The sequence below is a fragment of the Cryptotermes secundus genome, unplaced genomic scaffold (genome assembly GCF_002891405.2).
Source record: "Cryptotermes secundus unplaced genomic scaffold, Csec_1.0 scaffold599, whole genome shotgun sequence".
NCBI classification, from domain to species: domain Eukaryota; kingdom Metazoa; phylum Arthropoda; class Insecta; order Blattodea; family Kalotermitidae; genus Cryptotermes; species Cryptotermes secundus.
Window position 1 is genome coordinate 400,390 of NW_019730109.1, and position 13,189 is coordinate 413,578.

At 39.5% G+C, this 13,189-nt stretch overlaps 1 protein-coding gene across 1 annotated transcript in view; it reads left to right on the plus strand.

The window, feature by feature from the left end:
* Positions 1-9,946, plus strand: part of LOC111866180 (peptidyl-alpha-hydroxyglycine alpha-amidating lyase 1) — a gene marked incomplete at its 5' end in the record, with an annotated part of 27,159 nt that extends 17,213 nt beyond the window's left edge. Inside the window, 2 exon segments of the mRNA XM_033752146.1 lie at positions 2,011-2,157; positions 9,549-9,946. Of these exon segments, the coding sequence (XP_033608037.1) occupies positions 2,011-2,157; positions 9,549-9,712 (311 nt within the window).
* Between the last annotated feature and the right edge of the window lie 3,243 nt (positions 9,947-13,189).

Below are 13,189 nucleotides of genomic sequence, written 5' to 3' on the forward strand. Positions count from 1 at the left end.
GGCGTCATCCATAGCTCAACATGTCACAGTATTTTATTTAATCAGAAAGTTTGTCCAGCAATCCTTAAGTCATACTTACATTTTCTGAAGATGAAGCTCCCTCGCCACTTTGTTCACTGTCATCCCAAAGAATGTCATCTTGTGTTTCATCTTCTGCATTAGACACGCAACACTTTAAAAACAATTTTGGAATACTATTGACTGGAACTTTTTTTTCCAAGCTTTTGATACCCACTTCACTATTATTGACACTGATGCCCTTTTTATTTGCCACTTGATATCAATATATGATTGTCTTTATTCAGCCAGGCGTCTCAGTGTTTACTGACTAGATGCGTGAATTGTTTGTTAGTTGACAGATCAAGTGGGTGTAATTGACTTGTCATACCAGTAGGAATTATCACCAGGTTGGTGTTTTTGTTCCTTAACCTGTTTCTGATTCTGTTAGAGATCACCATGAAATGCATCCATTGCAAGTGTACTCCAAGGCTTTAATAATACGCCAAGCCGACATTCCCATAAACATCCAAACCAGTCTCCCTTTAACTCCGCTGTCATCCATGCATTTTTTTTATGCCCAAACTGTTACATCTTTGCAAAAATTTTGTTTTTTCACTCTCTTTCTGTTTATATTACATATGGTGGTAATTTATTGCAGTTTTCAGTTATACACAACATAAGAGTAACACACAACTTTTCATAGCCTGTGGTTTTCATTGCCACTTATTTTCCCCTTTGAAATTTACAGTATAATTATGAGGCATATAGAAAGAGAACTGAAATTTTGTCTGCACTGCCAATTTGATTTAAATACTTATTGCTTTGGTATAGTCCAGTGACAAAATGCAGAAATTCCATGAGCTTAATTTCAAATTCCATTGGAAGTTTGTGACTAATTTTTGTCCTTTGTCATAATGATGAAGCTTTCTGCCTTCATAAACTGTTCTCACCATCCATGACTAGCCTTGAAAGGTATATTACTGTTTCTAGCATTTTCTCTTACTTTTGACATTAAGGCTTCCCTAGTTACACGGTATCCCTTATTATGTAAATCTTTAAAATACTCTGAAACATGTATCAATATTAGGATTTCTTCCTCTCTTTGGTCCAAAAAAAGACTGTTTGTCAGACATGAAAGAGTTTTGTTTTTATACTTCACCAATGACATACACATGCCACACTTACCATATACTTTCTACCAGCTGCACATTTACCTTTCTTTTCAGCGCACAGAATAACTTTTCTTTTTAATGTGACATCATATGTAAAACACCTTTCCATGTGTAAAAACTGATAGAAAACTGAAAACACCTGAATGATAAGAATGTTGGGCAGTAACTGAACTGAAAGTTGCGGGGGTTGATTCACAGTTAATGGTGAGAGGATGGTGTGACTTGATGACGCACTCCAAATGTGTTTACATTAGGATGTTTCCAGGCAACCCTATGGAGAGAGTGCAAACTGATGAATAATTCCTCAAATTTAAGACAAACTTCAATTTTTCAATGGGAAAAAATGTGGACTTTACCTTATTGAAATGTGATGCATTGTGATTATTTGTTAAGCGAATGGAGACTCAGTGCTGTATGTTTCCTGTGAAGTATATTTGGGAAATCAACCCAGGGGAATTATTTTTTTAATTTTGGAAAGCCTGGCTTGTTGATTTTATGCATGAGTGCATCATTTTGGCTAAATCCAAACTAGATCGTGTAAAATCTTCATACAAGGCTATGTAGACTTAAAAACTATCATCTTATTGAAATGTATGCATACTGAAAGTGATAAACTTACTTGTATTTCAGACCAGTATGGTATGCATCTTCAACATATGTTAGTCACTTGTTCCAACAGCTCCACCTGCTTATCTCATCGCATAAGTATGAATTGGTCACTGATCAATGAATCTGCCTTAAAAACTACATATAGATTATGAATAAAGAACCAAAGATGTTATCTCTTGCAACTTGAATTTTACTTAAGAAAGTTTATTTTGCCTGTGCTTTGTTTCAGGTCTTAACTTCAGTAGGGTGCAAATAGTTGAATTGCCTGTGAACAGCAGCTCTGCCAGTACCATAGCAGCTATGGTAGGAATTATCAGTATAGCGGCAGTGATTGCAGTTGTTATTTTTGCTGCAGTCATGAAGATAAGGAAGAGAGGTGGGTCACATGCATTTGGCACTGATGATTTGGAGTACAGTAAACTGATGGAATAAATTGTTCTTTTATTATGTTTTACTTTTATTTGGTTCACTTTCCTTCTCTTCAACCTTTTCCTTACACTCATGTGCCTCAGTGATATAGTTAACTTCAGGTTTTGTTTTTGAAAGATTTCCATTCTTTTTTGGGACCTCATACTCCCTTAAAACTGTACCCACCTTGCGTATGAGTCCAGACTGTTCCACATCATGAAAAGAAACAGTCATTGTGGCTTGGCCCTTGCCAGAGGGCTAGACACATGTCCAGGCAGTGATAGCCACACTCAGAAAATGGGGAATAAGAGTAATAAATTCCTTATTAATAATTAACACATGTTCTGTTTCTGACAACTTTGAAGTCGGTGGGATAATGTTTGGATGAAGTATGGTTGGAAGATGAAATTTGTAGCTGTAGCCTTACATGCTGAATGGGTGGATTTGATACCCACACCAAGAAGGTAACATAGCAAGAGTGATACATAATAACCACAAGAAACACAAGTAATATTCTTTTTGAAGGCTAGTAGAAAAACTAGTATTAAAATATGTCTGCGATTTACTTATCTATTATGAGGAAGCATATACACTGTAAGGCCACTCACCACACTGAATTTAAATTTGACTTTTTGTGGACTGATAATTAAGGAAGGTATGTTTGTCTGGGGAAAACACAGAGAACACTGGCTGATGTGAATTCAGAGTGCTAACAAGACTTGCTCAGATGAATTCAGAGTTGTGACAACTAACCAATGTAGCTTAATAATTAGACCAGTAACTAACATACTGATAATGAAGTGAGAACCTTACCACTTGTAACTAACAGTTAGGGTCTGTAAAATTGAAAGAAGTGAGCCTAATCAGTCAGTCATAACAACATTTAATTCTCCAATTTCTTTGTCTGAAATTCAGTAATCTAATATGTAGATTAATATCATGTCACATAATGGTGACTACATGATGGATTTCAGTTGGAAGTGATTTTTTTTGTTGGACAGTGAATACTCCTATATACTCTGTGGCTTTTAGTCGGCAAGTGAATTATGCCAACCAAGCGACCACCACTTGTAAGCGAAGTTAGGGCCAACCATTGCGGATAGAGGGTGTCACATGGTCAGTGCAACGGCCGTTAATCTCGGTTTTCTAGACCGGAGCTGCTACTTTTCCATTCAGGTAGCTCCTCAATTATCCTCACGAGGCTGAGTGAACCCTGTTCCAGGTCCACTACTTCTCAGAAAATCTTATAGCACCGGGAATCGAACCTGTGACCTCTGGATCTGTAGCCAGGAACTCTGACCACTAGACCACAGAGGCAGTCTAGTCCTATCTACATCTATTCACAAATAATCATTCACAGTCTGTTAGACCATTCTTGCTTAGGTCCTCAGTACTCTGTCTTTACAGACCTTATTGCTAGGTTGCAGGCACTCTTGTCATGCATACTCCCACTGGCATTCTATTGTTATGGACTCCCCAGCTAGCTTACAGTCTGTCCCTATATCACCTTGTTGCAGATTAATTAGACGGTACTGAATGCAGTGATACTTCCACTGTTGTGGGCATGTCTGTTACCACAGATAATGTTTTATCATGTGTTGTCTAGTAGTGGAGGCCTCTTTGTTTCCAAGATTCAGATGTTTCTGGATTTCAACCATGTTGTCACATTATTGTAATGGATGTGATCAGTGCATTGCCAGGCAACAGCCCCATAAATGCATTCAAATGTGCAACAATGGAAGCTGTGTCTCAGTGGATGAATGTTATAGCTTGTTGTTAGGCAGCACTCAGTGCACCAATAAACTAGCTGGGTAGCAGTCACTTGACTTGTGTTTTCTGTGTGGTCTGCACCATGCAACAGTAGAACTGTTTTTCTTGCATTGTCCATGCCGTGGCTATATAACGCAAGGCTGCTTGCACCTGAGATGAATTTTAGTTGAGTTCCAAGGTTCCAGGGTTGTTGAACAAGAACTGGCAAGGAGACTTCCTAGTGATTTGAAGTGATAGTTTCTGTGTTGAGATCCATTGCCAGGAGATGACTAGTGAAGACAGAGAATACTAGTACATATGCAACAGTAAACTGAAAGTGTGTAGAATAGCAATAGCATTATTAGCTCTTATGAACACATAATGAACCATGGTTTCCACAAAAAGCAAATTTTTGACTACCAGAGCGTCAGTTAGTTTCTTAAGAACTCATATCCACAGAGTTAATCACTTAGGATATTCCATTAGAGAACACCTTTTTACTTGCATTTATTTGCAGGGGGGTGTATGCAGAAACATCTTCATGCACAAAAGAGTCACAGTTTTCTATGTACAACCCAACTGATGTCACTTACAACTGTTCTTATACTTCAGGCTGTAATCACAGATTCAGGTTTTCTGGGGTGTAATGCCATGTGATTTGCCGGAGAAGTGCCAACACTTCAAAGGAGCATACTAACTCCATCTTCAATGGAAAAGTGAGATTATACCCTGAAGATGGATGCAGCATGTTCTTCCAGGATAGTGCTACAGATCAACCAAACTACATGACACCACATCCCAGAAGACTATAATCTTAATATTCACTGCGGTGACAAGCCCAAATATCATGCTATCAGTTCATAGGTTATGAAGGGAATAGTTTCACAGAAAATAAAATAATTATCTGCATAATTCAGTACTGTCCTACTTCTTGCATCCAGGATTCCATGCTATGGAGGTGCTGAATTGGGTAATGTCCTTGAATTAAGATGGGACAGTGAATACAGGTAAGCAGAGGTATGGGGAAAGTTGAGTCAATAATACTATACCCAGCTCCTGGTTTTACTACTCAACAAATCATTACAAATTTGTGGTGATGTATGAATTAAAGTCTTTATGGTAGCTTGGGAGAGCACAGATGTTTAATCTTTAAGTAAGAATGAGCAGTCAATTATTATTGTGGTACATGACATGGTATGTGTGTATGCATGACTGTACTATTGAAACCACAAAATGTCTGATCCTATGTTCAGCGAACTCACTGTTACTGAATCTGAAAAACGAACTCACTGATAATAGAACCCAAAGGTTCAACACTAAATTTGCCATGGATACAATCCTGAGCCAGTTCCATCCACCTTCCATCCTCACAACCAGTTTCCATGAGGTTCTTACTGTTAACATTCCATCTTTTTCAGTCTTCCAAGTTGAGAAGTTATGTGAGTTACATTTTCCACATAAAACTATAGGAATTTATTGTCTTCTTATCCAACCTACATATTCAGCTTTTAATATTCTCACTGATTTCACTACCAGAAGAGTAGGTGACCTGTAAAAGCCAAAAATATCTTCATTATGTAAGATCCTGAATTGCTTGTTGACTTCCTCCTCTTAAGGACTGTCTATTCTTCTAAACTATATTGTTTTCATACACATGTAAATTATGTTTATCCTGAAAATAAAAGACTATGTTTCACAACCATACAAACAAATGGAAAACAATTTTAGAACCTTAGATTTTAGTGCACTGGAAACCAACAGATGAATAAGACTACTTAATGAGAATGATTTGTATGAGCATTGCATCTTTCTGGTTCTAATGAAGGACACTAAAAGCTGAAAGTTATATCAGAATGGATTTGATTTCTATTGCTCTGCTAAATCAGCACCCTGTTTAGCACAATGCCAATTTTTTTATAATGCTCATGACAGAAAAGGCTGCAAATTGGACAGAATGCTCACATATAGAGATATGAATGTTGCAATTATGAAATCAATAACACGGCAAAAAATATACTTTCTTTAGTGTATGTGTATGTGTATAAAAGTAAGACCACTATGGCTTAACACATTTGCATTATAGCTTCTGTCATTCATAAAATCTTCGTTAGAGAAGGAAATACAGTGGAACCTCGCTTAATGAGCATAATTCATTCCAGAATCTTACTCGTAATGCAAAACACTCGTTAAGCGAAACAATTTTTCCCATATAAATTCATGTAAAATATGATAATGCCTTCCATGCCGGAAAAAATACTAAAAAATGTTATGTATAACGTTTATTCAAAGAAAATTATATATATATACATTGTTAAGGAGCGCGAATCATCTTCATCTTTTCTTCTATGTGTAATGAACCAACCTGGAATGCGAATTTGATTTGCAGAAAACAAAAACAAAAAAATCGAAATAAATAGTTTATTATTCATGATACATATCTAATTCTTTTTTACTAGAAAGCTGTCTAGAGACATTTGTTTTCGCTGACGCTTCAAAATTTGGTGAAAATGCGACACAGCATTATCATTAAATAAATTTGTAGCGCGCATAGCCACTGCCTTGTTAGGGTGATGGTTCTCAATGTACGATGCAACAGTTTCCCATGCTTTCAGCATTTCTCTTATTGCGCCAGAAGATTGTTGCTTTGCTGTTACCTCCTCTGACAAACTCTCCACCACAACTTCTTGCTGTGAAACACAATGCAACTCCATAAGCTCTTTGGTGGTCAGCTCTTGGCTGTGCTCTTCCACAAGCTCATCGATATCATTGTTATCCACCTCCAGCCCCATGATCTTGGCCAAAGACACAATCTCATTGACTACAGGCTCCACAGGTACTATCTCAAACCCATCAAAGTCACATTCGACAACGCTATCCAGCCAAAGCTTCTTCCAAGCAGAAGTAAGGGTTCTCTTGGTAACCCCTTCCCACGCCTTTTCGATCATCTTGAGGCAGGCAATGATGTGGAAGTGATATTTCCAAAACTCTTTGAGAGTGAGATTGGTCCCTTCAGTCACCTCAAAACAACGCTCGAAGAGTGGTTTAGTGTACAGCTTCTTAAAGTTAGAAATAACCTGCTGGTCCAAAGGCTGGAGTAACAGAGTGGTGTTGGGAGACAGAAACTGGATCTTGATGAATTTAAATTTTTCAAGGAGGTCATCTTGTAGGTCTGGAGGATGGGCAGGAGCGTTGTCCATAACAAGCAAGACATGGAGTGGCAGATTCATCTCAAGCAAATATTTTTTCACAGAAGGACCAAACACTTCAGTGATCCAATCAGTAAAAATGTCACATGTCACCCAAGCCTTGTTGGACCTCCACATCACATTTAGCCTGCTCTTCTGGACTTTATACTTCTTGAAGGCTCGTGGAGTTTCTGAATGGTAAAGAAGCAGCAGTTTAATTTTCAAATCGCCGCTTGCATTGGCACAAAGTAGCAGCGTGAGACAGTCTTTCATTGGCTTATGGCCGGGCAATGCATTATCCTCTGCTGTTATATAGGTTCGCTTCGGCATCTTTTTCCAGAAGAGACCCATCTCGTCACAATTAAAAACCTGTTGCGGCAGGTAACCCTCAGAATCTACGAGCTTCTTGAAGTCGCCGATGAAGTTCGCTGCTGCCTTTGTGTCGGAGGTTGCTGCTTCACCGTGCCTTACAACGCTCTGGATGCCGGTTCTTCTCTTAAATTTCTTGAACCACCCATGGATTCCCTTAAATGCGTCTTCTTCGGCTGTTGATAATCCTGGCGTCTTCTTAATGAGGTCGGTGAAAATCACTTTAGCCTTCTCACAAATGATGTTCTCGTTAATAGTGTCACCTTGCAATTGCTTTTCGTTTATCCATATGAGGGACAACCTTTCAACATCGTCGAGAATACGTAACCGTTACATAGATATTCTTATCACTCCCTTTGAAGCATCTATCTCCTTAATCTTGTCCTTGTTCTTGAGGATAGTGCAAATCGTTGATGTAGACCGATTGTATGTGCGTGCTAGATCAGCCACGCTCACACCTCGTTCTTGCTTTTCAACAATTTACGTTTCGTTTCTACAGTTATTTTTATTCTCTTATGGCTGTCTTTTTGCAGCTTTTTCTTCGGGGACATTTTTGCAAGGGTTATTAAACTTTGCACAAAAAGAAATCACGAATACAGAGCCTAAGATACAATATACAAAGATTTCAGGTTTTCACAGTGTTGAAGATTCATATTGTAATGTGGTGGGAGGTTACCAGTTTTTTCAGAAAAAACATACTACCTCTATGTTTGGAATATTAGCGAGCAATCTTTAAAATGGGGGTAGTATCTTCCTCCAAAACATTAGTACCCACTAGCCTGAGTGTATTGTGCCATAACTCAGAAAAACACAATATAAATAATCAAAATCTTAAGAAATAGAAGAAGAAACACATTTGCCTACAAAATGACACAGGTAGTAGTGAAGCATTCTTGACATAGCCATAGGATGCTTTCAAGACACTTGTGAGCTAATGAAGCAGTATGGCATGGCAGGGGAAAGCATAACAATTAACCAAGCAAAGCACTAAAGGAAATAAAATAGTTGGTACATGATGTCATTAAACTGCTGCAAAAATATAAGTCTGCATTTCCACAACTCAGACTGGGAGTACTTGTATCTACCCTGGATGCAGTGGCACACATAACTGCTGTTTCTATTATATTTTTATGAAAGAATGTAAGCTGTATTTGTGACACCCAAAACTTAATACATGTGAGAGATGTGATAAGTTAACAGATGTAATCAGAAGAAATGGGTAACACTGAGATAGAACTTAATCACACAAAAGGATTTGCAGCTTCATAAAACAGAATTAGTTCAAAACTACATGTGTGGAGATCTTAGCAGTGCTAGAAAAGAGGGGAATTCATAGTGCACATATTTTGATTTACAACAGACAACCCAGTGACATTTTTATTGTATGCAATGTCCATTCAGTCTACCCTCTTAACTACTGATCTGAATCTGTGGTATAGGACATTCCCTTTTCCATAGAAGTATGCATGATCATCCTAACCACATCCATGGAGCAGAGTACTTCTGTGAAACTAACAGTTCTTGAGCTACACAAATTTCATGCATTTTAAGGAACCCAAATGTTCATTGCCAATTCTACAAGACCCTGCCACTGGTCCCTGTTGTGAGCCAAATGATTCAGTGCACACCTCCCATCTATTTCTTTCAGATCCATTTTAATATTATCATCCCATCTGTGTATAGATCTTCCAGCTGGTCTCTTTCTTACAAGACTTCTCATCTCCTTATGCATGCTAAATGCTCACACTATCCTTTTCGATTCTTTTGTCGTAATATTATTTGGTGAAGAGAACAAATTATGAAGCTCCTCATTATGCAGTTTCCACAGCTTCCTGTTTATTACTTTCACCTTCCTACACCAAAACATTCTTCTCAGCACCCTGTTTTCAAATACTCTCAATCTATGTTATTCTCAAAATGTGAGAGACCTTGATCTATACGCATACAAAACAGGCAAATTTATAGTTCGTACATTTTGATCTTTACATTTTATGTATTAGATGGAAAGACAGATTAGTGGTAAAGTGTCATTCAGAAATGTATCATTCCCTAACAGGGCCCAACAGTCAACTTAGGAGATGGGACTTCCCCATCTCACAGATGGGGGGCTTCAACCTAGACCGACATCAGGGATTTGAGAAAGTGAGCACAGAGGAGAGTGATGAAGAGGGTGCCAGCAGTACAGTGAACTTTAGACAACTGCCCTCACCGTTTGCTTAATGACACAGTGGTGATGTATGTGTATAACGAAAGTAATCTCAAAATCCAATCCTTATACTTCCTCCAAATGTATTTTGTTTTAGTGTTTTATATAATGAATTGTGCCAAAGACATTCTAAATCTAGGTTTATTTGAAAAAGGAATATAGTATTTTAGAAAATTTTCGTTCAACAAGTCAATTTAGTCTTCTTTAGTCATTCTCAACCGAAATGATTCTTAAACATACAATCAACCTCCAGTTTCAGAAGTGTCAAAGGAGCAAAAATTATCCTTTTTACACATGAAATACTTTATGTGGAAAATATAAAGGCCAGAATTGTGAAGCTAGCAAAGATGGCCATTGTTGGGGAATGGCTCTGCAAACAACGGCCGTTTCTAGGCATTGGCTCAGTAGTGATCACGTTGAGGACTCAGCCTCCACCAAATTGGAAGTAGAGACTACTAGTGGCTTGCATGCCAGTGCTGTAGGAGCATGGGCCACTTCTGGTTATTCTCTCCCCATAAACGGAAGAAACAGTGGCCCTAATAGGCTACGTGGACAAGCAGCCTTAACTGTTGGGAGACATGTTTTCTGTGGGGTCCATACCAAGGCTATATAATGCACACTGCGTGCCATTAGCTGATAGACAGTCCTGCAAACTCAGTTAGAAGAGTAGGAGGTTGATGTGAGATTGTCACCAGCCTGCAAGAATGTGAGCCCAGGAGCAGAAGAACTTCTGTGGCTGGAAGATGCTGCCAAGACATGACTATGGAAACTTGTGTGTGTGCGCGAGTGTGTGTCCATGTGTGTGTGTGTGTGTGTGTATAACAATGAACTGTGAAGTGTAGTTTTTCGTTATATCAAAGGAGTCCAATAAATCTGGTCATCAATACAAATCTTGTCTATAGTCACACTCTATAAAACTGAGACACTATTTTACATTCCTGAACCAACTATCCTGGCTGAAGTTCTCTTGTATTCTCTTAGTCTTAGAAGATGATTGCAGAGTATATCAGTATATTATTTCATTCTCATGATGGAGTTTTTAGTTTTTGGACCTGCTAATATTTGTGGAACATTCACTTATAGCTATTCACAGAAGGCACTGTAAATTACTTGTACACGATTATTATATAAATTTAGGTGTTAGTAATATGATGCAGAATAGTTAGATAATTCTGTGGAGTCTGTTTGACAGTTATATACTTACTGATTTTAAATGGGGTGCAAGCATTTCCTTTTTATTGAAGATAATTAACAATTCATAATAATTCCACCCTTTGATATCTATCCACAAGGTATGAATGTATGAATGAATGAATGAATGAATGAATGAATGAATGAATGTATAAGGGGTGGGCCTTCTTGGCCCTTGCACTGCGACCACAGTGATCTATTGTGCCTCCCCTTCTGATTATCCCCTCAGCAATCCTGTGCTTCGAATGAAGCACAGGATTTTGTACATGGGGACGTTGAAATAGTCACTTCGTTCCATAAAATATTGACCCAAATGATGTAATCTTAAATAAGCTAAGGCCTCACATTTGCACAGGATATGTGTGGCTGTTTCATTTTCTTCTTGACACCTCTCACAAATTGGACTATTATGGGATTTGTGGTGGACAAAGTGGCGCTGGGGCAGGTTTTCTCTGAGTACTTCGGTTTCCCCTGCCAATCTTCATTCAACCAATTGCTCCACAATCACCCTCACCTATCATCTGGGGCTGGTACAATAGGCCAGAAGCGGCCGCAGTACAAGGGACTTAGTTCAACCCCACTAGCAATAAAAAAAATAGTTCCAGTTTGAAGAGGTGTCCTTTAAGGTGACAGTGTCCTGTAAGTAGGCCCAGCACCCATCATAGCTGGTTCCTGTTTAACTTCAACAGTTCCTTCGTTCTTTTAATAGAGGGTCCTCGTATGAGTCCCTTTGCTTGCCTGAGTCCAGTCAAGGATCCCCTTTATTTCTTGTGATTAATATCTGTCATGCTGGAGTAAGGTCGCAGGGACCCTCAGTTCCATTGTGGCTGGACCTGCATATCTGAGGTTGTTGCTGTTGCACTGCGCTGCTTCAGAGTGCTGCCGTGAAGGACACACCTGGGATGGCGAGATTTAAGAACACTTTCCCATTGTAGTCTTGGGTGTTCTCTGTGACTTCCTATTCTGCATCTTATCCTTGTGTTTGCAGCCTTGTTAATTGGTGGGATGTGCTTTCTGTCCTTCCACCAACTAGCAGTTGCGGCATGCTGGTGTGAAAGATGTATTTCCTTTTCAGGACACTCCCTGTGCAGGTGGCCACCCACGCACCACAAACAAGGGGGAGGTTGCTTGCAGTTTGCCCAGACGTGGCCAAACTTTTGACAGTTATGTCACTGCATGGGTCCATTCTTGGCTCTCTAGGCCTTTACTCTGATTTCATTATGGCAAAGGCTTGGCAGATTTAAAATTTTTTGGTATTTTGCTATCCTGGGTAAGATTGTAAGGAACAAGGGGAGGTTTTTGGTTGTTGTTCCTTCAGAAAGTGACCAACAGGTGGTTGTCATCCGCTTGACACTAATAACATCAAAACCCAGGTTCACCAGTCCATCATAAATGTCCTCTGCAGGGGTATTGAGAGGGAGGTGACATATCACGGCTTTTATGGGCTTTTGGGGTAAAAGGTAAAATAGGCAAGTTTATGGTTCTCTAGGTGGGATATGACTGCTGAAAAATCTGCCATTTCTGCAGTTACTCAGGTCTCGTTTCTGTTGCTATGGAACTCAAAATTTCTTTGTCCAAGCCTTTCAGTTGTTTTTGCAACTAAATCAGGTTAGTTGTGGACATTAAGACTATTTGAAGGGGGGGGGCTGCTTTGCCAAGAATTGCTTCCTCTTGTAGAGTGGCCTCGGTTCTGGAAGAATCGGTGTTCATATCCGTTGCCCTGCTGGAGATGAAAAAATTTCAGTTTTTGGGGGGGATTAAGGCGGGAGAGGTTTTGGCCTGCACTGATGCTTTCTTTGAAGTTCGGGCAGTCTCATCAGTGGTGTGCTCCTTGGCGCCTCTGGACTTCTCAGAAACAATCCTCCTAGGCTTGGGGCCGTGTCATAGCTCAAGTGGTTAGTCGCTGGCTTTACGCCGCAGTGATCTGGGTTTGATTCCGGGTCTGGTCAAGTTGGATTTGTGGTGGACAAAATGGCGCTGGGGCAGGTTTTCTCTGAGTACATCGGTTTCCCCTGCCAATTTTCATTCCACCAAATTCTCCATCGTCATAATCACCTGGGGCAGGCTACAATAGGCCAATCAGTGGCCGCCGTGCCAAGTGGACTCAGCTGGACTCCACCTCCCACTAAGCAAAAAAATCCTCCTAGGCTGTTAGCTGCCCTGTGGCTTTTGGTGAATTAGTTTGACTTCCTAGGATGCTCACCTGGAGCATGGCCTTTAACTCATTTAGGGTAGCTATATAAGTGTCATACAGGGCCCTAAAAAGGGGTTTTCCATTGATAGCCTTATAGTAGCAAGCT